The sequence below is a fragment of the Acipenser ruthenus genome, chromosome 6, assembly GCF_902713425.1.
Source record: "Acipenser ruthenus chromosome 6, fAciRut3.2 maternal haplotype, whole genome shotgun sequence".
NCBI lineage: Eukaryota > Metazoa > Chordata > Actinopteri > Acipenseriformes > Acipenseridae > Acipenser > Acipenser ruthenus.
The window spans coordinates 80327771-80351597 of NC_081194.1; the positions used below are offsets into that span (position 1 = coordinate 80327771).

General features: G+C 37.7%; 3 protein-coding genes across 4 annotated transcripts; 1 reads left to right on the forward strand and 2 right to left on the reverse strand.

The window, feature by feature from the left end:
* Positions 1-3194: 3194 nt before the first annotated feature.
* LOC117410533 (E3 SUMO-protein ligase ZBED1-like) lies at positions 3195-5858 on the reverse strand. 2 transcript variants are annotated; one of them, XM_034017147.3, is made up of 2 exons: positions 5723-5858; positions 3195-5579 (listed from the first exon to the last, which is right to left on the reverse strand). In XM_034017147.3, the coding sequence occupies exon 2, from the start codon at positions 5474-5476 to the stop codon at positions 3548-3550; it is 1929 nt and encodes a 642-aa protein (XP_033873038.2). In that variant the 5' UTR covers positions 5477-5579; positions 5723-5858; the 3' UTR covers positions 3195-3547. The 2 variants fall into 2 exon arrangements, with proteins under 2 accessions (XP_033873038.2, XP_033873040.2); XM_034017149.3 differs by having other exon boundaries at positions 5727-5850.
* Positions 5859-10422, forward strand: LOC117410534 (N-alpha-acetyltransferase 20). The gene is made up of 6 exons (XM_034017150.2): positions 5859-5980; positions 6828-6852; positions 7162-7252; positions 7801-7936; positions 9249-9394; positions 9835-10422. The coding sequence occupies exons 1-6, from the start codon at positions 5928-5930 to the stop codon at positions 9918-9920; spliced, it is 537 nt and encodes a 178-aa protein (XP_033873041.1). The 5' UTR covers positions 5859-5927; the 3' UTR covers positions 9921-10422.
* Positions 10423-11809: 1387 nt separating this feature from the next.
* Positions 11810-23805, reverse strand: LOC117410532 (crooked neck-like protein 1). The gene is made up of 14 exons (XM_034017146.3): positions 23621-23805; positions 22848-23000; positions 22385-22476; positions 22038-22196; positions 21400-21566; positions 20634-20812; positions 19417-19587; positions 19046-19237; positions 16544-16603; positions 15150-15230; positions 14200-14439; positions 13986-14087; positions 13498-13746; positions 11810-12231 (listed from the first exon to the last, which is right to left on the reverse strand). The coding sequence occupies exons 1-14, from the start codon at positions 23666-23668 to the stop codon at positions 11956-11958; spliced, it is 2169 nt and encodes a 722-aa protein (XP_033873037.1). The 5' UTR covers positions 23669-23805; the 3' UTR covers positions 11810-11955.
* Positions 23806-23827: the final 22 nt, after the last annotated feature.

The window sequence follows — 23827 nt, forward strand, 5'->3', positions numbered from 1 at the left end:
CCTGGCGGTGGGAGGCTGCTGCGCTAACCACTACGCCACTGTGCCGCCCTCTCAGGCTAGTAATGTACAGCTTAAATGATGACAAGTTGTACAACAATAAATAAACATCTGTGTTGAAGCAATGCACACAGCATGGTGATCAGGCATACAAGAGCATGAGAAAGGTACTTTTCAGCTGTTTCCAGAGCAGATTCTCATGAGTCTTGTCCTTAAGTGAGTAACATACTGGAAAGCCTTGGAAAGGATTCACTTTTACCATTATAAGATGGACAGCTTCCTACCATAACACCCTGAGAGCTGCAGGGACAATGCTGCACCGATCCCATTAATATTACCTACTGTGAGTTTGGTGCCGGACACAATGTTGCTTGACCCAATTGGCGAACACTGAAAGCGTTGTTCTATTGAGAATGCTTGTTATTTGCACTGCATGTGTGTTGCAATTCATATTGGGTCATTCCATTTATTTTTTAGCAGTGATTGCTTCAGACGATACCCAATGTGACAGACATTATCGAACGTGTAATTGATGACATTGCCAGCTGCAGTAGTGTCCACTTGACTTTATGATGCCTTGTTGATGGTCCAGTTTGATCGCATTCTCCAAAGGTACATTTTAGTTAGATATAGGGGACCTCTTCAAGGAGCCCCTTGTAACCTGTCACTAAATCACTCTAAACTAAACAGTAATGCCTTCAGTAGAAGTAGGTTAAAATAACAGAAATTATCAAAAACAATCACCTTTTATTTCAGATTGTGTTTTGTTATACTAAAAACATTTTTCAGGAAGCACACTTAAATAATTGGGATCCTACACCTTTAAAGACCTGGATCTAGGATTCTTATTGCTCATATGAGCCAGGGAAAAAGTGTTGTGTATATTTAAAAAAAACCTTCTATGTGAAACCTCAGGGGTATAGATTGTAGTTGCAATAATGGCAGAGATATGCATCAAAAACCAAATCAAGTGTAACAAGGTAGAGTGCCTGGAGGAGGTGTTCAGAAGTCATGTGACCCTTTGTTCCTTTTTTAGAACAGATTTAACAAGAGGAGGCCTCTCCCCTCTGGCTGTTCAGAACTGGTTCCCACAAAAGTTACTATACGTGACAAATAACACTTCACCCTCTATTGTATAATCAGATTATAAATCTATCACATTGTTATCCCCAGTGAAGTTAGTTACAGAATACTTAGGGTGTGGGCTCCCTAGAGACTGACGCCTTCACATAACCCAACAAGTTTGTTTTCATCAATAACTGCTGAAAAAAAATTGTACAGTATTCTTTTACCAATGAGCAGTTGGTGTTTTCCCAGCCACTACCAGTTGGGAATTGAAATACAAATATTACATTTACAAGTGCTGAAGTTTCAAATTTCCAATGAAGCTGAACATTTCTTATTATAGAAATTATAAAAACAAAGCATTGCTGGGGGCATAATGTAAGGAAATGGTATATAATGGAATACCTTAGAATTAGCACAAATCTGAGAAACAACCCTAATTATCATCCAAACAATTGTTTAATTTTATTACTAATCAATTCAATCCATCAGGCAGGCTTTTTGCAGTGTAAAATGTACCATGTTTTTTTTGTTTGTTTGTTTTTGTTTTTTCCAGCAGTTACAATGGACGGCATTTACATTAAGGTTACTGTGATTTACATATTCATTATTATGTTTTATTAATTTAACAAAATAACCGCTTTTTTATTCATAGGAGTAACAAATGAATCTAAAGAATCCCTGGATTAACTCGTACCTGGTTTTACAATCCTCTAGAGGTGGCTAGCCCTGGTCCTGCAGGTTTTCTGGGTATCTTTAAATCCGCAATGGCTAAAGACTGGAAAAAATGTTAGTGTGTACCAATCAAGATCATAATTGGTTCAATTAATAGGATCATAGTTGGCTCAACTGAGCTCCGAATTGCTTAACTAGACCCTTAATTGAACTGATAATTTGCTTAATTAGACCTTTTTAATTGTGTTCAGCTCTTAACATTTCGGTTCAATCAGAGGTCTAGTTATAAGTAATTGAGAGCTCAGTTGGAATGAAAACCAGCAGACACAGGGGGTCCCCTGGACCAGGGTTGGGAACCACTGGCCTAAATGATGGCTAAAAAAAGTTGTTTAAGTGAATTTTAAAACTTCAATAAAACCCCATGAAAGTGACCAATACTTCAGGGGAGTACCAGGGGTTGTACATTGGCATGTTTTGCAACAGTACACAGGCTCTAACCTGCTGGTTGGTCTCTGGGGTTTATTGAGCAAAATAAATCAATATTACTAATATTATTTATAAGGTGGATATTCTCAGTCCAAAAAGTCTGCCCTCAATGGAAAATAGGATTGCTTAGTTCATGACATAAAACAGACTTCCTATAAATGATCATTAAAAAAACCATATACATTGCCTACCATCAAAACAAATTAAACACAAAACACACCTTCACAGTATTAAGAAAATAAATTGCATTCTATCTACTTCATAGTGATTCGCTTTGTATTTACATGTGGGGCCTTTATTCACAGAAGCTGTAACTTTTGATTGGGACAGTGTTATATTTGTGGCCACATTTACAAAATCAATAGTCTTACTTTACCATCATTAACAGTGTATGTAAAGGCATGTTATTTATTTCAAATCCTTTATTATAAACATGTAATTTGTTTCAGGGTAACTTTACCCCACTGGGGTATCTAAAATCCTATAGAACCCAATTACTTTTTGTTTTCTGTGATATCCTTTTACATTTGCAGAATTTTATTTTTATGAAGCATTCCCATACTCTGCTTCATACATTTAATTGATGGTAGTTTAAAGTATTGCAAATAAAAACTGTGACTAAACACAGCACATGTGTAGTAAACAGTACTGTGGTACGCAATATACAAATAAAATAACTTTGATTCTCCCCACACTTAAAATGGTTTAGTTTCCAAAATACCAAGATTTAAGTTGTGAAAAAAACGATATTATATATATATATATATATATATATATATATATATATATATATATATATATACACACACACACACACACATACACATTGGTAGCCATAAGTATTGACACCATGTTGTTTCAGATACTGTCAGAATTTACTGTTACTGTAACTTTCAATGATTATACTTCTGTCTCCATTTTCTCCATTGTTTTTAATTATCAGAATTTGGCAGGACCTGCTTGACTCCATCACATCACATCATGGTATGTACAAGTTTAGAACACTTTCCAGTGCTTAGTACTTGAAGACTTTCTTGTTTTTACTATCCTCTTGAACTCGATCCAACAAAACTTTATTAGATTCAGAACATTTAGTCTGGGTTTTGGACCAAGCAAGTTGATTCCACCCCAGTGTTAATGCACTTAATAAACTTAAACATGTATTGCATGCTACTCAGGGGCATGGTATTAAAATGAATAAGGGATATGCTTTATATAACAATCACCAGTTTCACAAGAAAACAAGTCGAGGGGCTGCAACACCTGTAGAGCTGCAACAATGCACTGTACACTTCTCTCAGAGGACTGTGCATATCCCACAACTTCATGAACTGCAGTCCTCCTGTTTGATGAGGACCTGATGCTGCAGTATAACTGTGTCCTCTCTTTCTGCACTTTGTGGTTCATCTGTGTCCTGCTGGGGTTCTTTCATCCTCAGTACTTTGTTCACAAAGATGAGCTCACCCACTGTATCTGGATCAAGCGATGCTCGGAGTTTAGTGAGAGTGTCCCCAGCAGTAGAGAAAACCCTTTCGGAAGGTATGGATGTTGCTGGAATGCACAGGAATTTTCTGGCCAACTTTGCAACTGCTGGAAAATTTGGGGCATTTTCCTTCCACCAGACTACAGGATTAACAGCAGTCGGCACAGCCTTGCTTAAAACATACTGTCCGAGTTCTTCTTCTGGTGTAGGAGAGGAGTCGCTGTCATCCCCATCCTGGTAGTATTCTCCCAGAAGGAACGCCATGTCTGACTGGGCGTGTTCACGTTTCAGCCGTTTTGCAGATGATCGCAGCCTGCTGCTTTGACCAGGGGGACCATCTGACTGCATGTAAGACACCACCTGTGCTCGGACGGCTTCACGCTGGCTGGGCTTCAGGAATAACAGGGACTTGTATCGTGGGTCTAGGAAAGTGCAGATCAATGCTGGGTCCTGGCAAAAGACCTCATCAGTAGTGTTGTAGCACATTTCTAAAACAGACACCACTATTCTCTTGAAGTCTGCGACGGCTTCTATATCAGTCTCCTTCACCCGGAGGTGCTGGTTCTTTAAGCTGCAAAGAATGGGATAAACTCCACTCAGGGTTGGGTATTCCTGAGAGCACATGATTCGAGTAGCCACGTGCAGCGGGCGGAGCACAGGAACCATGGACTCAATAATATCCCACTGACTGTCTGAAAGTGTCAGCTTCATGGCATCTGATGGTTTAGTGACTTCTGGGCAATTTAGGACTGCCTGTATATTCAGACGCTCCCGCACCAGGCACTCAAACATATCAAAGGTAGTGTTCCAACGGGAAGTGCAATCTGTAATTAAGATATTCTCTGACAACTCCAGCTGTTTTTGCTGTGATTGGAGCTCAAGGGTTGCAGATGCAGATCCATGAAAATACGCGACCAGCATCTTGGCAGCAGCGATGGTATCAGACAGAGCTCTGACTTCATCAAATGCACCTCGGATTGACAGCTGCAGCGTGTGGCCAAAGCACTTGACCTGGGGCCATCCCAGTCCATTCCCACAGTTGACCATGTTTGCTGAATTTTCTGTTACAAGCCCATATATTTTCTTTTCTGGTATATCAAATTCAGTCAACAGTTTTCTGATTTCTGTTGAAATGTTAAGACCTGTGTGCTGTTCTTCTACTTCCCTTGTTGCCAAAATGCAATTGTTCAGTTCCCAATTTTCATCTAGAAAGTGTGCGGTCACAGTAATGTATGCCTCAGTGGCAACACTTACCCACAAGTCCAAGGTGAAAGCCATTCCCACTTGATTTGCCAGCTTTTCTCGCAGTGTCCGTTTCTCTTCTTCATATTGCAATCTGACAAAGTGAGCCACAGTGGCTCTGTCTGGGATTTCATACAAGGGATTTAGTTCTTTGATAAATTCCTTAAAGCCTGTCCCCTCCACAATGCTAACTGGGCGCAGGTCAAAAGCACACATAGCTGCCAGCTTTGCAGTACATTTTTCCCACTCATCTTTTGCCATGAGACTTGAATGACTTACAATGATTGGCTGATTGGTTCTCCTTGTATAATTGGACTTACAGGATCTGGTGGATCTATCTCGCGCTTGGGATGCAGTAAAGACCTGGCTGTGCTTAAATCGCAGGTGATTGGTCATGGTCCCTGTGCTCCCGCCAGAGTACGTCAGTTCTGTGTAACACATACTGCACTCCACCTTTTTCTTTTCTTGGTTACTTTCAATCACCTTGAAAAATTTCCACACCTCTGAACGGCGGCGGTCATCTGACATGTTGAACCTGATAGGTTAAAAGCAATCCAGTCTGCTTCTTCAAACTTGATGAGAAGACGCCAACGATACTGGGCCGCGATCGTAAAATACAGGGTTTGTATTCCTATACGGAATTTTTTAAAAAAAGAAAGAAAAAATTAGTGTACCATGCTTTAAGTTTAGGTTAGGTTAAACGTTTAGACGTTGAAACAACAGAATTTGTGACAACAATAGACTGAGAATAATTTACACATTTGAAACGCTTACCTACTTGAGACTCCACAGGTTTGTGTTTTGTCCATTAGATTAATGAATGCATTCGGGAAAATGGTAAAAAAAAGAGAGAGAGACACATTTGGAGACAGTAATACAATAACAATACAGCCAGGCTGCACAACGGAAGTTCCGACCCTTTTTTGTTGTTAAAGTTGGAAGGTCATCGTTTTACTTCCGCGACACAGAGGCAGTAAAAATGACAACGCTGAGAGCTTTTACATGCGATGATCTCTTTATATTTAACAACATGTGAGTACGTTTGTTATATAATTTTTTTGTTTGTTTTATTCAGATGGGTTTCAAATGCTTTTTCAAACACCAGTTGTTTAAACGTATCAATGTATTGCCGTAGTATCCGTGTTCCGTTTTTTCAGGTTTATTTATGTTTACTGACCTATGTTTACACGAAACACGTCAGCAATCGCAGTGGCCAGTAACAAAACAAACAAACAAAAAAGATTATTGTTGTATGCCACTATTTTGTGTAACGCTGTGCTGCAGAAAAAGACCACTACCGGGAGACATTTTCATGGCGTTTGTTAATGTTTATGCAAAAACAATTCACTGTTTATTCCAAATACTTGCAGAGCCCCTCGTTTCTGTGCTATACTATTTAAAGAGTATTTATTTTAGTATGGATGGCTGCTTGTAACAAACAAACAGTCTGCAGAAAATAAATGTAAAGCAGCCATGTTATTAATAAAAATGAAGCAAATAAAAAAGGTCTGACAACGGGTCATAATGGACACTACAGCACGTTACGATTTATGACATCCTTCAAATTGCTTAGGAATTATTTTTATTATTTTTTCCACTGCACTATTTTAAATTGGTATAGTGTATTTTCCACCCTGTTTACAACAAAATGTAGTTTTTTTTCAATGTGCAGTATGCAGAAACTATTAACAATAGTCAGTTTTATCAAGCAAGTCAGCAAGACTCATTCAAATACTCCCAATATTACTGTCTATTTTTTTTTATTCTTTTTTTAATTAAAAAGAAAAGCTGAAGCACAGATACAGTGTTGTAGTAATAAAAAATCACCTGCTTCAATATTTCCTATGCATGTTCTTTACCTTTTTCTTTCTTCCTGCAGCAATCTGGATCCCCTCACAGAAACGGTATCCTTTACATTTAAACTGTAGTTTCCAGTAGTGCTTAACATATGTGTTTTATTTTATTTTTAACTGCTGCAAAAATATACTTGCCAAACAAGACAAAAAAAAAAACACTCTTCTAAGCAGGTCTTGGCCAGTCGTCTTGGTCAACCCTAGATTCAAACAATGTAGATTTTGTTGTTTTTTGTCCACCATTTATTTGTACACGCTACATTAGTGGTCTGCTCCTGTTTGTAGACCTTTAATGACACATCTACCAAATGTGTATCCAGACTTCTGTCTCTTTGACTGTTTCTTTAACTAACACTGCAGTATGGGATCCCTTTTTACTTGCAGTATCTTGCTCACTGGCCTGAGTACTTTATTGTAGCAGAGGCACCAGGAGGAGAACTAATGGGGTACAGTAAGTACATTTTGTCATATTAGACATGAAATGGTGGTATCACTTTTAAGTGTGGAAGGTGTGTTATCAGTGTGGCTCTGCTGTCCAGACTCGCTCTACTGGTGTATTGCTACAGTGCTGTGTTTTCCATCCCTGTACAGTAATGGGTAAAGCTGAAGGATCAGTGGCCCTGTGTTGCTGCAGTGCTGTGTTTCTTCTCCCTGTACAGTAATGGGTAAAGCTGAAGGATCAGTGGCCCTGTGTTGCTGCAGTGCTGTGTTTCTTCTCCCTGTACAGTAATGGGTAAAGCTGAAGGATCACTGGCCCTGTATTGCTACAGTGCTGTGTTTTCTCTCCCTGTACAGTAATGGGTAAAGCTGAAGGATCACTGGCCCTGTATTGCTACAGTGCTGTGTTTTCTCTCCCTGTACAGTAATGGGTAAAGCTGAAGGATCACTGGCCCTGTATTGCTACAGTGCTGTGTTTTCTCTCCCTGTACAGTAATGGGTAAAGCTGAAGGATCACTGGCCCTGTATTGCTACAGTGCTGTGTTTTCTCTCCCTGTACAGTAATGGGTAAAGCTGAAGGATCAGTGGCCCGTGAAGAATGGCACGGGCATGTCACGGCTCTCTCTGTAGCTCCCGAGTTCAGACGGCTTGGTCTGGCAGCTAAACTCATGGAACTGCTGGAAGAGATTTCAGAAAGGTAAAACCGCTCTTTCTCTTGCAAGTCTGTTGGTGTTATAATGTAACATATGCAGTCCACTGCTTTTAACAATCACTTGAGGGAATTGAGGAACAAATGGTGACAATAAGTTGATTCTATGTGTTTCACCAAAAACATGGCCAAATAAAACATACAACATGTATGGCTTTCACTGTGTCAGTCTCCACGTACAGTACTATTGAATGGTTTTAAATACTTTTTCATTAAAAAAAAAAAAAAATTATATATATATAATTAGTTAGTGCTTGGAAATTCTGGCTCTGATTGGTTAAAACATCATCATAAGAGCAAAAATAGAATGAACTATTGCCCTAACATCCTTACACCAGTCAGTCCCGCCCCTTTTCAAAGCAATGTCCTTCACCTCCACTCCTATCAACAAGAGAAAATGTCCGAATGAAAAAACAGCGATTCTGTGACTTAACAGAAAATTAATTACAAACGAAAAAAAAAAAATTCTATTATTTATTTAGTTAGTTATGCTGTATCAGCTATATTTAAACAAAATATTGTAAAGCCATAAATATTTGCGACCAAAATATTTGGCAAATCACAACCATAAAACCTATTTTGCTCCAGAAATGTTGCCGACCTGTTGCACTGGTAGTAGTATATTATTTCATAGAGAACTAATATATTCAGAACTAAGGTATTCATGCCAAAAATGTTTACTTTTTTTATACGTGAAAAACTCATAATAAAAGCTTGCAAATATTAATATGGCTTTACAGTATATGTAGTCATATTTACTATCCAACCTTGCCTCTCATTATTTTGACTGACTCGTATATTAAATATTTACTGCAGACTCTGCTCATAGTGGGAAAATTAAATGCCCCTCGGGAAGACTATTGTTACCTGAGGCTTCGGGCATTATAGCTCCCAGTCCATATTTACTATATATATATATATATATATATATATACACACACATGTATTCAATTAATCTATACTACTGTTCATGCACAATAAACTAGTGTTTTGTAACGAGTTTTACACTAGCTGCATTGCAACAAGTCTGGGATCTACTGCCAGTCGTGAGAAAGAAAACCTACAGAACCGATCACTATTTGGCATTTTGCTTAGGTTTGTTGTATATATATAAAAAAAAATCCATTTGTAGAATATAGTCAAGTGTATATCTGAAAGTCTCTCTGAAAACTGTTTTATAATATCTTCCACGGCAACACAGCTGGAACATGATTTCATGTGAAATGCCCCATGATGATGCTCATGGCAATAGTGTGGAGTTACAAGTTTCACATCTTTTTTTTCTTTTTTTTTTCTTAAGGAAAGGAGGTTTTTTTGTGGATCTTTTTGTGCGAGTTTCCAATCAGGTGGCAGTGAACATGTATAAGCAGCTGGGATACAGCGTGTACAGGACAGTGATAGAGTACTATTCGGCCAGCAACGGGGAGCCTGATGAAGATGCCTATGGTAAGACAAGAGAGTTACAGCTGCCAGTGGTAACAGAAAGTATACTAACATTGTGCTTCAATTCTTTGTGTATTGTCCTGTACATCTTTTTCTAATATATTTAAAATAAAAAAATTGCTGCCTTTTAAATATATATTGGCATATATCTCCTGTAAAAAAAATATATAAGCATGCCTATTTGCCTCACCGTGACGTACTGTAGTGGCAAGTACGAAGCTTGCATCCTTACAGCTGAAATGACCGTTGAGTGTAAGCAAATATCAAGTTAGAGTACTGGTATTCATAATGCAAACATTTTAAGTGTAGCTGCAAACACGTCCGTTCATGAAGTTTTTAATTGTGTGCTTATCAAGGTGTGACATCCCTATGCTGTGCTATACCACCTCCCATGTGTTGTGTTTATTTTAACACATTTCAATAATTTCTTTCCTTCCAAACAGATATGAGAAAAGCCCTATCCAGGGACACAGAGAAGAAGTCGATTATACCACTGCCGCACCCTGTGAGACCAGAAGACATTGAATAACTATAGGCTGTAGTTACCAGGCAGTCCAGTCCACATTCGCATGTCCCCAGCGCAGATCAATAAGTAGTGATTAAAACACAGCCAATCAAGTTCAGTCAGTCTACCAAAGAATGTTGTACACTTTTTTATGAAGTTCAGAGAAGGCTAGCTCTGTGTACTGCACTTTTGTAGAATGTTCAACTCTGGTTTTCACTGGGTGGGTTTGTGCCACCTGGATCTGTACTGGCTGCTGTCCTTACACTCAGCATGCTCAGTGCCATGTTGCAGTAGCTTTATATTAGGCACATCTAAAAGGTTAGAACAATATAGACCAGCACTCTGTGAACTGCTTGAGCTCCAAGACTACATCCATACTTGGGTTTCAGATACTCTCTTTAAGAACCAGTTTTACTGTTGGGGGCTATTTATTGTGCTTTTGTACAAAGATTTCAAATATACATTTAATTGTTACATGGAAGTCAGGTTTCAATAAAATAAAAAAAGTCAGTATTGTGATACGCTACAGGACACTGGCATGTTTTATTTGGCAACAAAATAGAAATAGGCAGTAATACCAGCACTATTAAAATGGAATAGTTTGCTCGATTCAATTGGGTGAACACCAATCTAAAAAAATAAATAAATAAAGAATACATTTTCTAAGAGGTATCAAAGAAAGCAATTCAACTTAAGCACATGGGCTACATGTAATAAGTATGTGTCCACAAGAAATTCACTGCCAACACTGACATTTTCAGAAATGAAAATAAATACACACATTTCTCATTGCCAATCTACTTAACTACCCAGTCCCTTCCTGTTTCCACTAATTAACCACGCATTAGCACACCAGTCATTACAAAACAACTATATTGTGTGTGTGTGTGTGTGTGTATATATATATATATATATGTATATGTATATGTAATGTATGTATATGTTTATATATGTAATGTGTGTGTGTGAGAGAAAAATAACGGGTGGTATGGATTTTATTACATAACTACACCCAGATACAATTTACCTTTAAAAAAAAATATGGATCAGTTATCTTTTTACTCCTAAAACTAACAACCAAAAACTATTTCTTAACAGTAGGTTTCCACATCCGATTCCCTCTGATGTTCCATTTAAGACAGTCAGTTGCAACAAACCTGCAAGTTTAGTACTCAGCTCTGTACTAAATTGAGTACCAGTTAGTACGGTACTATCTACAGATCAGCTCCAGCACTTGGTACCAATTGCAGCAAACAATCTGATCCCTAATTTTAGTACCAAAATCGCAGTTACCTAATTTTTACCTTGTGTAAGGTATGGGACATGGCAGTGAGTGAGAGGAGTGCTGCATTGTACTAGGCATTTCTTACATTTTTCTTCATTATATACCTGTTGACATTATACATATACTTCATGTGAAAGTTAAAGATGTGTTTTACAGTACATTTTCAAATAAACTATTTGAAAAGATGGTATCAAGTTACCCTTTTAGCACTGAAACAAATGAGAAACATAAGGGGCAACTGAATTTCTATAACACTCAATGCAAAGATATTCAGTACCTAAAGTTCAAAAGAACAGTTACCAGAAATTTAGATTAATGCTCCTAATTATAGTCCAAACATTTGTCTAATTGTATAACTGTTTCTTTTTAGTAACTAGTCAATTAAATCCAACAGATGAGCATTTTGCAAAAACAGAAGTGTAAATTACATTTTTTTTTTTCTTAAATAAGATTACAATGGATGGAATTTGAATTAATGTTGATGTACTTGATTCAGAATGATGTAAATGTCACCGATAGGCAGGAAACACAATAGAGCAATATGGCAACAGCATTCAAGCCTTCAGAGAAGTGCAAGCAGCAGAAAATGTCTTTCAGATAAGAGATACTGAAATGCAAAGTCATTAAATAAGGCAAAACAATTGCTTTTATTCTTGTAAAAAAAAAAAAAATGGGGGGGGCAGAAAACTCCTTTCAATGCAAGTTAATGTACAAGTCAGAGTCATGATTATACGATAGTATAAAAAGTCCTGCAAAATCACTACAAACATTGTGTTAAGATTCATTTTTCTTTTCATCACCATAAGTGTCCTGCTCAGTTGCGGCTTCTGCACCCTTCTGCTCTTCCTGATGTTCTGGTACTTCCACCTTTTCTGACTCTGAATCTTCAGAATCTTCTGACTCGCCTGGCTCCTCTGGTTGCTCGAGTTCTTCCTCCTGCTGTTTTTGTTTCTTCCACATTTTGGCCATAGCAAGCAGTTTAAGGTTGGGTTGGTTGGCGGAATCCTCTGGAAAGATGTAATCGTAGTACTCCTCCCAGCCAGCATCAGACTTTACAGAGAAAAAAATAAAAAGTGTCAACTTAAATAATTTATTTATACAAGTGATATTTTACATGTATATTATTAAAACATTAAAATTACAAATAATGTCATTAAACTGGATAATGTGAGCAGATATTTCCATGATCCATGTGGCAGGGAATTAATTTTGGCTTTATTGGCGGTTTTTGATTGGATCACCAATAATTCTTCCACCAATCAGTGTGTGGCATACAGTGTGTGATCCCGGCCTCCGACAGACTGGTATGCAGCACAGGTTAAAGAAGCGCTGGGCAAGGGAAAGAACGTGTCGGATATCAAAGTGAATATGAGAATATGAGAATGGCAGTGTGATTAATTAAAAGCAAAGTGTAAAAAATTAAAAGCAGACCGGACATTTACATCAATGGATTTAGAAAATCTGAAATTTATGATGCGATCAGGAACTCCAAGGCAGTGAAAACTGCACCTACTACTTTGGTACCGGTATGACTGCCATGTTTTTCATGTTAAGCAGTTTTGTGTTATTTTGTGTTAATTAAAGTACTGTAACAGCCAAAATAGTTTATTCCAGACATGTTAGAAAGTCTACAACAGCAAATTTGCTTTGGATTGTTATTGTCGATTCATTGTAGATACTATTAAGACACCCACCGTGTAGGTACTGCAACATCCCTAAACAATATGTTAAAATAAATTAGTTCTGCACTGTATAAAAATGAGTAGATTTTGCCAGTGCTTGCTAGTCTATTAACTAGTTTTAAATTTAAAGCATTTTTGTTTCAGCTTTATTGTTAAAGTTTTCACACGTGGCAATACTGTCCTACAATTACTAAATGATATTGTGATCATTCCACTGTGTTATGTTAGTGAACCAGAGCTACGTTTTAAAACTGAGAGTTAGCAAATGCCTATCGTTAAAGTGTACTGCAGCTACTAATCCTTTCCAAGTACTAGTATCTTAAAATTAAGGACTATATAACGATAATGCTGTAACTCATTTTTAGAAGGCCTTCTTTGTTCATATCCAAGTTGCTGCAGTGACATTGTAGATGCTATAACAAGTTACTGTAAATGAGATACTGTTTTAGAAGACAGATTTCATTAAGTAAACATGTATCTGAATGTTTTTGAAATTAAAAGTAGAAATACAAAACTCTGACATTTCTTTCAAAAACCATCAAAATCTACCAAGGTAGCAAATCTGTCAAATTTAATACCCAGCCGAAATTTCCTGTTATACGGTACTTTCAAATACAAAGTGAATTGCCCTTACCCCATCTTCGGCCTGGAGCTTTCTCCTTTTCTTGACTTTCTCTGGAAGGAGTTTGCGCACTCTGTCCCGTGTAATGTCTGTGCCGAACTCAGCCTCCAAGTCCCTCCAGGACTCCAGTAACATGAGTCTCTCCTCCTTCTCTTCACAATTCCGCATGGCCTTGTTAGCCTCCTCGTAGATCTGCTGGCATTTAGCCAGGCGATCCTCGCTTTCCAAAGACAGCTCAAACTGTGCATAGCTGATCCATACCTACAAACACATTCACATTCATTAGTAAAATTTAATTTGCACCTCCAAGAAGCAACAAAGGAATACATTGTACATAATGTGGTAAAACAGCCATTAGTTACTAGGGTGCCTTTAAACTTACAAGTCTACAAACGATTGATGTAAATTATTATAAACAGGATATAAAATGAGATATTCAAATATCTGAATCCAGCCAAACTTCAAACCTGTTAGTGAGAATTTGTACTAGTGCAGCTTACCTTCACATGTTGAGTGCGCTGAAGCAACCTCCTATAAAGCTCTCTTGTCTTCTCATATTCTTCTTGTTCAATTTCAAAATCAATGTATGATTTCCAAAGTACCTGCGAATAAAATCATAACAAAATATTTACATTTTCTTTTGTGTAAAAATTATATTTTAAAAGCAAAGTTTTTACAGGGATTACAATAACCAGCAGTGGTTACAAGCATTACCTCTGGCATGTCTAGCCTGGGTTGACCTATCGCCAGTTCATATATTGCACGTGCTCGATCCATATCTCCCAAGATAGTCTCCAGTTCAGCAAATTTAATCCAAGTGGTACAGTTCTCGGGGCCAAATTCCAGGTATTTCTCATATAGCTTCCTGCAGCGGTCAAACTCTCTCAACTGCAGCTCCAGTTCAATGTAACCTTTAAAAAGTTTGTTCTTTGGACATTTTCCAATACCTGTGCCCTGATTTAAAAATAAAAAAATACAAAAGTAAAACATACAAGGAATGCAAATGCTTGGGGCTAGTAGGGCTTACATTGAGGGTGAAGATTGACTTGTCTCTGGGATCTGAAGACTTCTGAATTGATTTTCCATTGAATGGCAGTTCGGTGCCCACATGAGCTACAATTACAACCTTTTTCAGAGGATTGTTAATCAAGGACACGGGCGAGGTAGACTGGCTGGGGGTCATTTTATGTCAAGTTGCTTGAATAACTTTGTGTAGGTTGTGTTTTAATAAATCCACAGGGAAGATGTTCAGGAGGATGGTAAAGTCAGTTTCCTACTTTGCAATAAACATTCACTACAGACCGCTGACACTAGATGAAGATTCACTATCAGCATAGGTGTCCTGGGGATTTTCTGTTGCTATTTAAAAAATATGCCACATTTAAACCAGCGATCTTAAGTGTATACCCTTTAGGCCACGTCATACAGGAAGGCCCAGGGAGTGGGACTGCTAACAATGCATCTCCCTATATCACAGCTACTCTGTGGACATAAGATCTCAGTATCCATGTCTGAAGATTTGATTCTGTTTATTTGATTGACTAGGATATAGAATCACTAGCATTCAACTCTCTTCTCCAGGTGCAACCAGACAGTAAATTAAAAGGGTGTTATTGTGTACATTTGCATATCAGAAGACTTGTGCAGGTCACGTATTAACTTACCAAACTCTTCCTGGCGAAAGGGAGGTTCTTCTGTCTGATTTCAAACTGCCCATATAATAACCACATTTTAGCAAAGGTAAACTGGAAAAAAGAGAAGAAAAATTAAGACATTTAGAAAGGGGATGAATCGGATATATTCCAGGACTTGCGTTCACTTACACACCCAAAATATTTTTTAACATGGATTGTTTTGATATTTATGTACATATCACGGGTCACACAAAACTGGAAAAACATTTCTCCAATTTCATTTGAGTGCATTGCCTAGGAGAAAGAGTTCCCCTTCTGCAACCCCTCCTGAAACAATGCTGGTGCTCAGATTGAAAGAAAACAAGCATTGCGGCAGAAGGGAAGGTGATCTGGGTATCAAATGTGAATAAAAAACTAAAACAAATCGGGATTTCAAAATAATTTGATCACTACAATATGGACAACACAGGACTGAGCCATGCTAAAGTGATGCATTTCTTGTAAACAATGTAGGGTCTTAAATCACAGTTCTGTAACACTTACAAATTTGAGTTCACATCAATGCTAATGCATGCAAGAAATTTGCTCCGTAGAACTGATGTTCATTAGTTTTATTTTCCATAGATTAAAATAATATTCACAAATGTTAGGGGCAGCAGTGTGGAGCAGTAGTTAGGGCTCTGGACTCTTGACCGGAGGGTCGTGGGTTCAATCCCAGGTGGGTGACACTGCTGCTGTACCCTTGAGCAAGGTACTTTACCTAGATTGCTCCAGTAAAAACCCAACTGTATAAATGGGTAATTGTATGTAAAAAAAATGTGATATCTTGTAACAATTGTATGTCTCCCTGGATAAGGGCGTCTGCTAAGAAATAAATAAAAATAATAATAATAATAATAATAATAATAATAATAATAATAATAATAATAATAATAATAATAATAATAATAATAATAATAATAATAATAATAATAATAATAATAATAATAATAATAATAATAATGAGGCTGTGTGGTCCAGTGGTTAAAGAAAAGGGCTTGTGACCAGGAGGTCCCCGGTTCAAATCCCACCTCAGCCACTGACTGATTGTGTGACCCTAAGCAAGTCACTTAACCTCCTTGTGCTCCGTCTTTCGGGTGAGACGTAGTTGTAAGTGACGCTGCAGCTGATGCATAGTTCACACACCCTAGTCTCTGTAAGTCGCCTTGGATAAAGGCGTCTGCTAAATAAACAAATAATAATAATAAAACAAATAATAATAATAAAACAAATAATAATAATAATAATAATAATAAAATGTTAGAAAAGTAACAGAGAATATACAATGCTGGAGCAAGGAACCCCATAGGGTGCACAGCCAGTTGTGTCATTTGCAGAGTAATCCCACAGAAAGTGCAATCACCCATTATGCCATTATTAAATACCTTTTTGTGTGGAATGAGTTCCAGACACGCTTGGTACACCTGTCTTGTCTTCTCTGGATCCTATCAACAGACAATAATAACATTAACATCTGCACAGAACATTTGTTATAACCGTTTATTAATTGGTATGATTGATATAATAATCTTGTAACACAAGCTGCATGCTCATTTGCTGAGTTTCTTTCTTTCTTATTCATTTAAAACATTGCACATTAGGAAGGTGTTCCCACGAGATCAAATCCTATTTCCATTTCATATTTGTGTGCAGTATACAGTATTAAACAAAAGTACAATTAATTGAAGTGTTCTATTCTTAAACTGTTTAAGGCTTGTGAGGTTGTTTTTCTATAGAAGACTAAGCAGTCAATCCTAGTAATACATGTATTCATATGAGATGGCTGTAAATAGGTACACCTGAAGCTCACTACTAAAATATCCTTTGTGGGCTCAGGGAGCTGGCTGCCTTGGAAACAGGATTTATATCTGCAAAGCAAACATGAACCCTCTTGCTGATGATAAATATATCTGGTTACTGGAAGACAACACTGCCTTATATGTTCCTGCACCTTAATAAGAATTACTGATGATGCAAAACTAGTGATGAGCGATTATCATTTTTACAAGTCGATTCGATTATCGATTAGATATTTAAAAATAATCCCGACTACGATTAGCAATTATTCTAAGAACATCATTCTTAGGGGCAAAAAGTCACAAAAAGGTTCCTGATTAAATTTTTTTTTTTATTTCTAATTAAAAGCTACAATAACTTTCAAACCTACAAAACACACCGCATGCATTATATTGAAGTCACTATTAAAGCAGCATAACCAATATATAAAACAATACCACTTCATAGAAACCATTTTTAAATAAAGAAAAGCACACACAATCTGACAAATTTGCAGGTCAATATAATTTAACCAACAATAGCCTGCTAAGGTGGAAAAAACAGGCTTCCATTCTTTCTTGTATTACATTTCATTTAATAGAATTATTAAATGAAATGTAACACAAGAAAGTCATCTGAAACATTTGTGTTTACTATTAAAAATATATATATATATATATATATATATATATATATATATATATATATATATATATATTTATTAAACCTGCCTCGCTGACTAAATTAAAATAAGTAAAAGTCCCAGTAAAACAATACAATAACTTTGGCATGCTCACTTATAAATGCATATTTATATCAACATCCATGAACCTTCGGTTTCAAGCGTCATTGATCTGCCATGGACTGACCCTATATTATTATAATTTAATATCCGCTGCTTTTCTCTTGCGGAACGTCATTAATAAGGTTATTGATAAATGTGTAAGAAAATGAACTTACAGTATTTAAACACTTGTACACCTATTTATAACAAAGAGTTCTGATGCGCTACGCTCCCGGTATGTTTTTGTTCGTGATGCTGTTTTTTATGCATTATGAGAGCTTTACAGGAGGACGGGTCTCGAGGTTCTTGCTCTACAGATCCCAGAGTGAGAGCAGCTTCAGGGGCTGGGATGCGCTACGCTCCCGGTATGTTTTTGTTCGTGACGCTGTTTTGTATGCATTATGGGAGCTTTACAGGAGGGCGGGTCTCGAGGTTCTTGCTCTACAGATCCCAGAGTGAGAGCAGCTTCAGGGGCTGGGATGCGCTACGCTCCCGGTATGTTTTTGTTCGTGACGCTGTTTTGTATGCATTATGGGAGCTTTACAGGAGGGCGGGTCTCGAGGTTCTTGCTCTACAGATCCCAGAGTGAGAGCAGCTTCAGGGGCTGGGATGCGCTAAGCTCCCGGTATGTTTTTGTTCGTGATGCTGTTTTGTATGCATTATGAGAGCTTTACAGGAGGGCGGGTCTCGAGGTTCTTGCTCTACAGATCACAGAGTGAGAGCAGCTTCAGGAGCTGGGATGCGCTACGCTCCCGGTATGTTTTTGTTCGTGACGCTGTTTTGTATGCATTATGAGAGCTTTACAGGAGGGCGGGTCTCGAGGTTCTTGCTCTACAGATCACAGAGTGAGAGCAGCTTCAGGAGCTGGGATGCGCTACGCTCCCGGTATGTTTTTGTTCGTGATGCTGTTTTGTATGCATTATGGGAGCTTTACAGGAGGGCGGGTCTCGAGGTTCTTGCTCTACAGATCCCAGAGTGAGAGCAGCTACAGGGGCTGCCTGACGTGAACCGCTGGAATCCAAAGTGGCTGGGATGCGGAAGAAACTTTTATGATGAGTGACCATAAAGACATTAAGTTTTATAGTATAAAAAAATCGAAGTAGGTTTCAGTGTTTAATTTAATAAATCAGAAATTAACCATATTTTAGATTAAATCGCTCATCACTATGCAAAACTGTTTATTAACAAACATTATTTTCACAACAGCATTACTTTTTTTTACATGCCCAGCAAAATCAGTGTCTGATGACGTCTTGCTGTTAGAAAACTTTTGGCAGTCTAACTGGGAAAGATTTGAAAAATTAAAAAAAAAGAAAAAAACCTGTACCCTGGCTTCCAATTCCTCATATAACGCATAGTTAATCCAGAGGTAAATATATCTCCTCCAGTGCCTCTTTTCTTGGATGGGTGGCACATTTGCAATGGCCCTCTCGTACACGTCCCGAACAGGGTCTGGATCTGCGTCACTTTCCACCAGCCTCAAGTAGTCAAACCAGGCATCATAGTTGTGAGGGTTAGCCTGAAGGAAGAATTAAAACACAAAACATTTTAACCCTAAAAAAAAAAAAATCTGCATGCAAGTTATCATATAAATCTAACTAACATGATTAGTTGTAACATTATTAAACTAGTACTACCAACCCCCACCAACTTAAACTGTGCCCAGATATCCATTGAAGCAAATAAGAAAGCACTCACCTTCACTTCCTCTTCATACTGGAAGCGCCTCTTGCTGACGATGACATCTTCAATTCCTCTTCTATCTCCAAACCGCTTCTCAAAGACAGTGTAGGTTTTGAAGAGCTCCTGGGCTTGCTGTTTCGGGATCCTGTCTAAAGCGTATTTGTAGATCACTCTCACCCTTTCGAACTATAAAAAAGGAGAATCAAGGCTTTCTTACAGCTGGTATACAAAACCATCTGGTAAGAAAAGTTTAAGTGTGAACTACTATGAGAAGAGAATACAACTTGCTGGTTTTCAAGCTTGCAGGTGTAAATAATACATTGACTCTAATAAAACTGTCAGGATTCATATGAAAAATATGAAGGCATTTTCTTTTTAGGTTTTAATTTTTTCATTCAGAGGCAGATACATGATGTAGAATAATGACACAAAACAACCAGGGAGAAACTACACTGATTCTTACAATGGCACAGCTTATATTTGAGAGCATCAGGAGAAACCTTCAAAACCTTTACAAATCAGTACTAACAGTGACAAGAAGAAAACACCATCTTTATAAAGACAGACAGTGGCAGGTACAAATGAACAGAAATACAATAAACGGAAACGTTTAGGCCGGAGATACACAAGCAATTTTAGATGGCGTCTGTTTGCACTAAACGTATTTCAGCAGCTGCTATAGTAATTGGAATAACTATAGTAATAATTGAGAAAATGTCAACATTGAAAAACTTGTGTGGAACAGCGGAGCTAAACAAAACAAACCTCCCAACTCAGTATCTTACCAGGAAAAAGAAATTATCTTCAGTTTGTCTTTTACCTCCGCTGGTGATTTCCCTGGAAATATCTGTTCATTCCTTATATTCCTCATCTTATTGCTGTCTTTTTTATATTATATTCTGCAGATCTAACATCCCATAAACATTTTCTATCATGAAAAAAACAAATAAATTGCAAACTTTCCCCATGCATCCACTTATCTGAAGCCATATTTCTTATTTAGCAAAACTGAAAGTGAAAACATGGCCAAACATACAGAGCACGTCAAATACGTGTCAAATGAATTGCTGAAAATAGAGCAGTAGTCTATTCTAGTTACTCGATTGCCAATCGAAAATGTGTAGAGAATTAGTGACACGATCCATTTCTATTGTCAATTTGAGTTGCCAAGAAAAAACTGCTTGCGTATCTCTGGCCTTAGAAGGCATATGTGAAAGCTTATAGCGCATTACCTCTTTTTGTTTCTCTTCAAACTTTGCAAAGGCCACAAAGAGCTGTTCATCCATGATGTCCTCTCCATAGAACTCCACTGCCCTCTCAAACACCCTCCTGCTATGGGCAATGTAGCCATGTTTTTCTTCAAACCGAGCATACTTAATCCAGTTCTTTACTTCTGGGTGGATTATAACAAGTGTGCCAGAGTAAAGGAACACAACAGCACCGAATGGGGCTGCACGACAAACACAGATTCCAAATGCATAGATTGTTACCTCAAAGCAAGAAATAAAACACTTTTTAGTCCAACACCATGGAACAAGCATGCAGAAACAATGTGAGTTGGGAAAGGCTATGGGACAAATTCTACATGCCTCTTTCCCCATCTCTTTACATGCACAATATGGAGGTGGAGGGTCATGGTAGTATTTACCAATGTCATGCTGCATAGGAGGTTATCACCAAGAAGCTGGTACTTCAGTAAAATAGAAGCACAGACAATATGATGAAAAGTATTTGGAAATCGGGTTTACGTAGCTTGGAAACCGCAATGATAACTGGTCTCAGTACACTGTGTGCAGAAGTGCTGCCTTACAAGCTCTGCAGTTTCTCACATTTCTTTATCTTACCCAAGAGAAGCTCGCTATCACAAAGTTTGAGAGCCCCTGTTTTAGATCATTAAAATGTACCCCTAAGTCCTGTATCTTAAACCTGCCACCATTCTGTTTTTAGTTTCTCTTATTACAGGACAGCAGGATCCCTGCTCTTCGTGTGAAAGGATATATCTCTCGTAGGTGGCACGTGCTTTTTCCACCTCTTTGTAGCGCAGTTCAAAATTGATGTAGGAATGCCACGCCTGCTCCTCCGGCTGCCATTCCATCCAGCGCTCAAACACCAGTCGACAGCCAGCAATATTACCCAGCATCTCCTCCATGTATGTGTACTTGTACCTTAACAAAGGGAAACAAAATACAGTGCAAAGTTACTTTCACAATTCTGCCCAGTCAAGGGACTTTGGAATATTTATAAAGGAACCAGTTTGTTTTTCCACTCTTTACTTGTTGCTATATATTTAATTAATTATTAATTAAATATATAGCAACAATTAATTAAATAAAATCTTCATAACTGCCAGTTTCTGACAAGAGAAAAACACTTATAGGCAGATTGCTTTATTATTTTTTATACCACAGTTTAGTTTTTTTCTATTTTACAACATGTCATACACTGATGGGGTGGCCTTAAAATGTTGACTAAAAAGGACAGAATAAAAAATATATTATTTTACAATGCTTTACATGCTTCAAACCTAGATTTTGTTTACACTGATTTTAGACAAGCTCACTAAAAACAAATTCCCTGCACCTTGCACTATAACATATGTGCCCTATGCACTCTAGTGTTTGTGGACTGCTCCTCACCAGAACTGGTTGACCCGGGGAAGGATGGTGATGGCTCGGTCCCAGATATTGCGAGCATGGTTCACCTGTCGGTTCTTCATCTCCATCTCGGCATACTTCAGCCACAGCGCGATGTTCCTGTGATCCACATCGAGAGCACGCTCGTATATGGAACGTGCTCTGAAGTTAACATCATAAAAAGAAACAAAGAAATTACACTGGAGGCACTTTGAAATACATTTTAAATATCTGCTGTTTGAGAAGTGAAATATCACTGTACATTTACAAAATGATCAAAAAAAAGTATTTCACCTAAATGAAAAACGCAATGTAAATGAAATTGGTAAGTATTGTGCAATTGTTCTTACCTCTGTACTTCCTTTAAGCTCTCCTCCCATTGTGCATACTTTATCCAGTTGCTGATAACTGTCCTGTTTTTTCGGATGTTATCCTCAAATCCCTTTCAATTAACAAAAAAGAAAACAAAACACATTTTTACATATCATTACATTATATAAAAAAAAAATTTTGACATTCTAACAACAAATGGCAACAAATACACCACTACAAACCACACCTTTATTTTCAGGGTTTCTTTCTATCAAATATATATATTGTTTTTAATCGCATGCAAAACGTAGTAAAAGTATATGATAATACACATTATTAATTGACAAACTTGAGTTATTATTTGCTTTATTATTGCAAAGATGATTTTTGGGACTCCTACACTACTTGACACTGGATGACTGATCTGTGAAACACAGTGAAAGGTAGCACTGCAAAAAGTGATCCTCTGCAATGAACTTTCTGTGATGGTGTGGAACTTACTTTTCTTTTCTTTAGTTTGTAGTCGTTCAGCTCTTCTTCGTCTGTGATCTTCTGCTTTGGCGGTGGGGGGAGAAGCTCAAGCTCTCTCTCTTTAGCTTCTCTCAGCAGCTGCTCCGCTGTGATCTGCACCTCGGCGGGAGCTTTGTTTTTCACCTGGGGTGAAAACAAAACAAGAGTAAAGTCAGTCTTACTTACTTCATATACACTATGTACCAATCATCCTTTTATTTCCCCTTATATTCAACATAATTGGGTGTGGAGATATTTTGTAGTAAATCTGTAAAAAAGAACAATTGGGCTATTCCATAGATTACGTTGGGTACACATAAATATACCTCTAACAACTATCTGTACATGCCCAATAAGGGAGTTGAGGGATAGATAGTCTACTGGCAAGCCCAAGGTGAACAAACGTATATCTTAATGGACAGATCTCGCATGGCAATGTACATCCACTAAGTGATGCAGCTGGAAGGATCTGCTGTGGTGTTTTTATTATTTTGATTATTATTATTATTATTTGTAGTGCTCTGCAAAAAAAGCGTAGCGCGACTATTTTCAAACATAGAAGTGATTAAAAAAAAAAAACTGACAGCTCAGTAAAATAGACGTTTGCTAGTTATAAGCATACCTCCTCAAATTATCTCCAAAGTTTAAGCCGGTCGGGTGTTTAATCAATAGAAACCATAACAAACATCATGTTCCCTCTAAATTAAGGCCTTGCTGGGTTACTCGCTTTTCAAAACTTTAAAAAATAAAAACGAAGTCGTTACCTTGGCTACTTTAGGTATCCTTTGTTTTCCAGCCGCCGTGGACGCCATTATCTTTATTTGTTACTTCAGGTTAAAGAAAATGTATAAATATTAATATTGCTTTTATCAATTTTTAATGAGAAACAGTCTAGTTCCCATACAACGAACCGACATCAAACTCTTCCCAGCGTGCGTAACCTCTCACATTTCACCCCTGACGTCTGACGT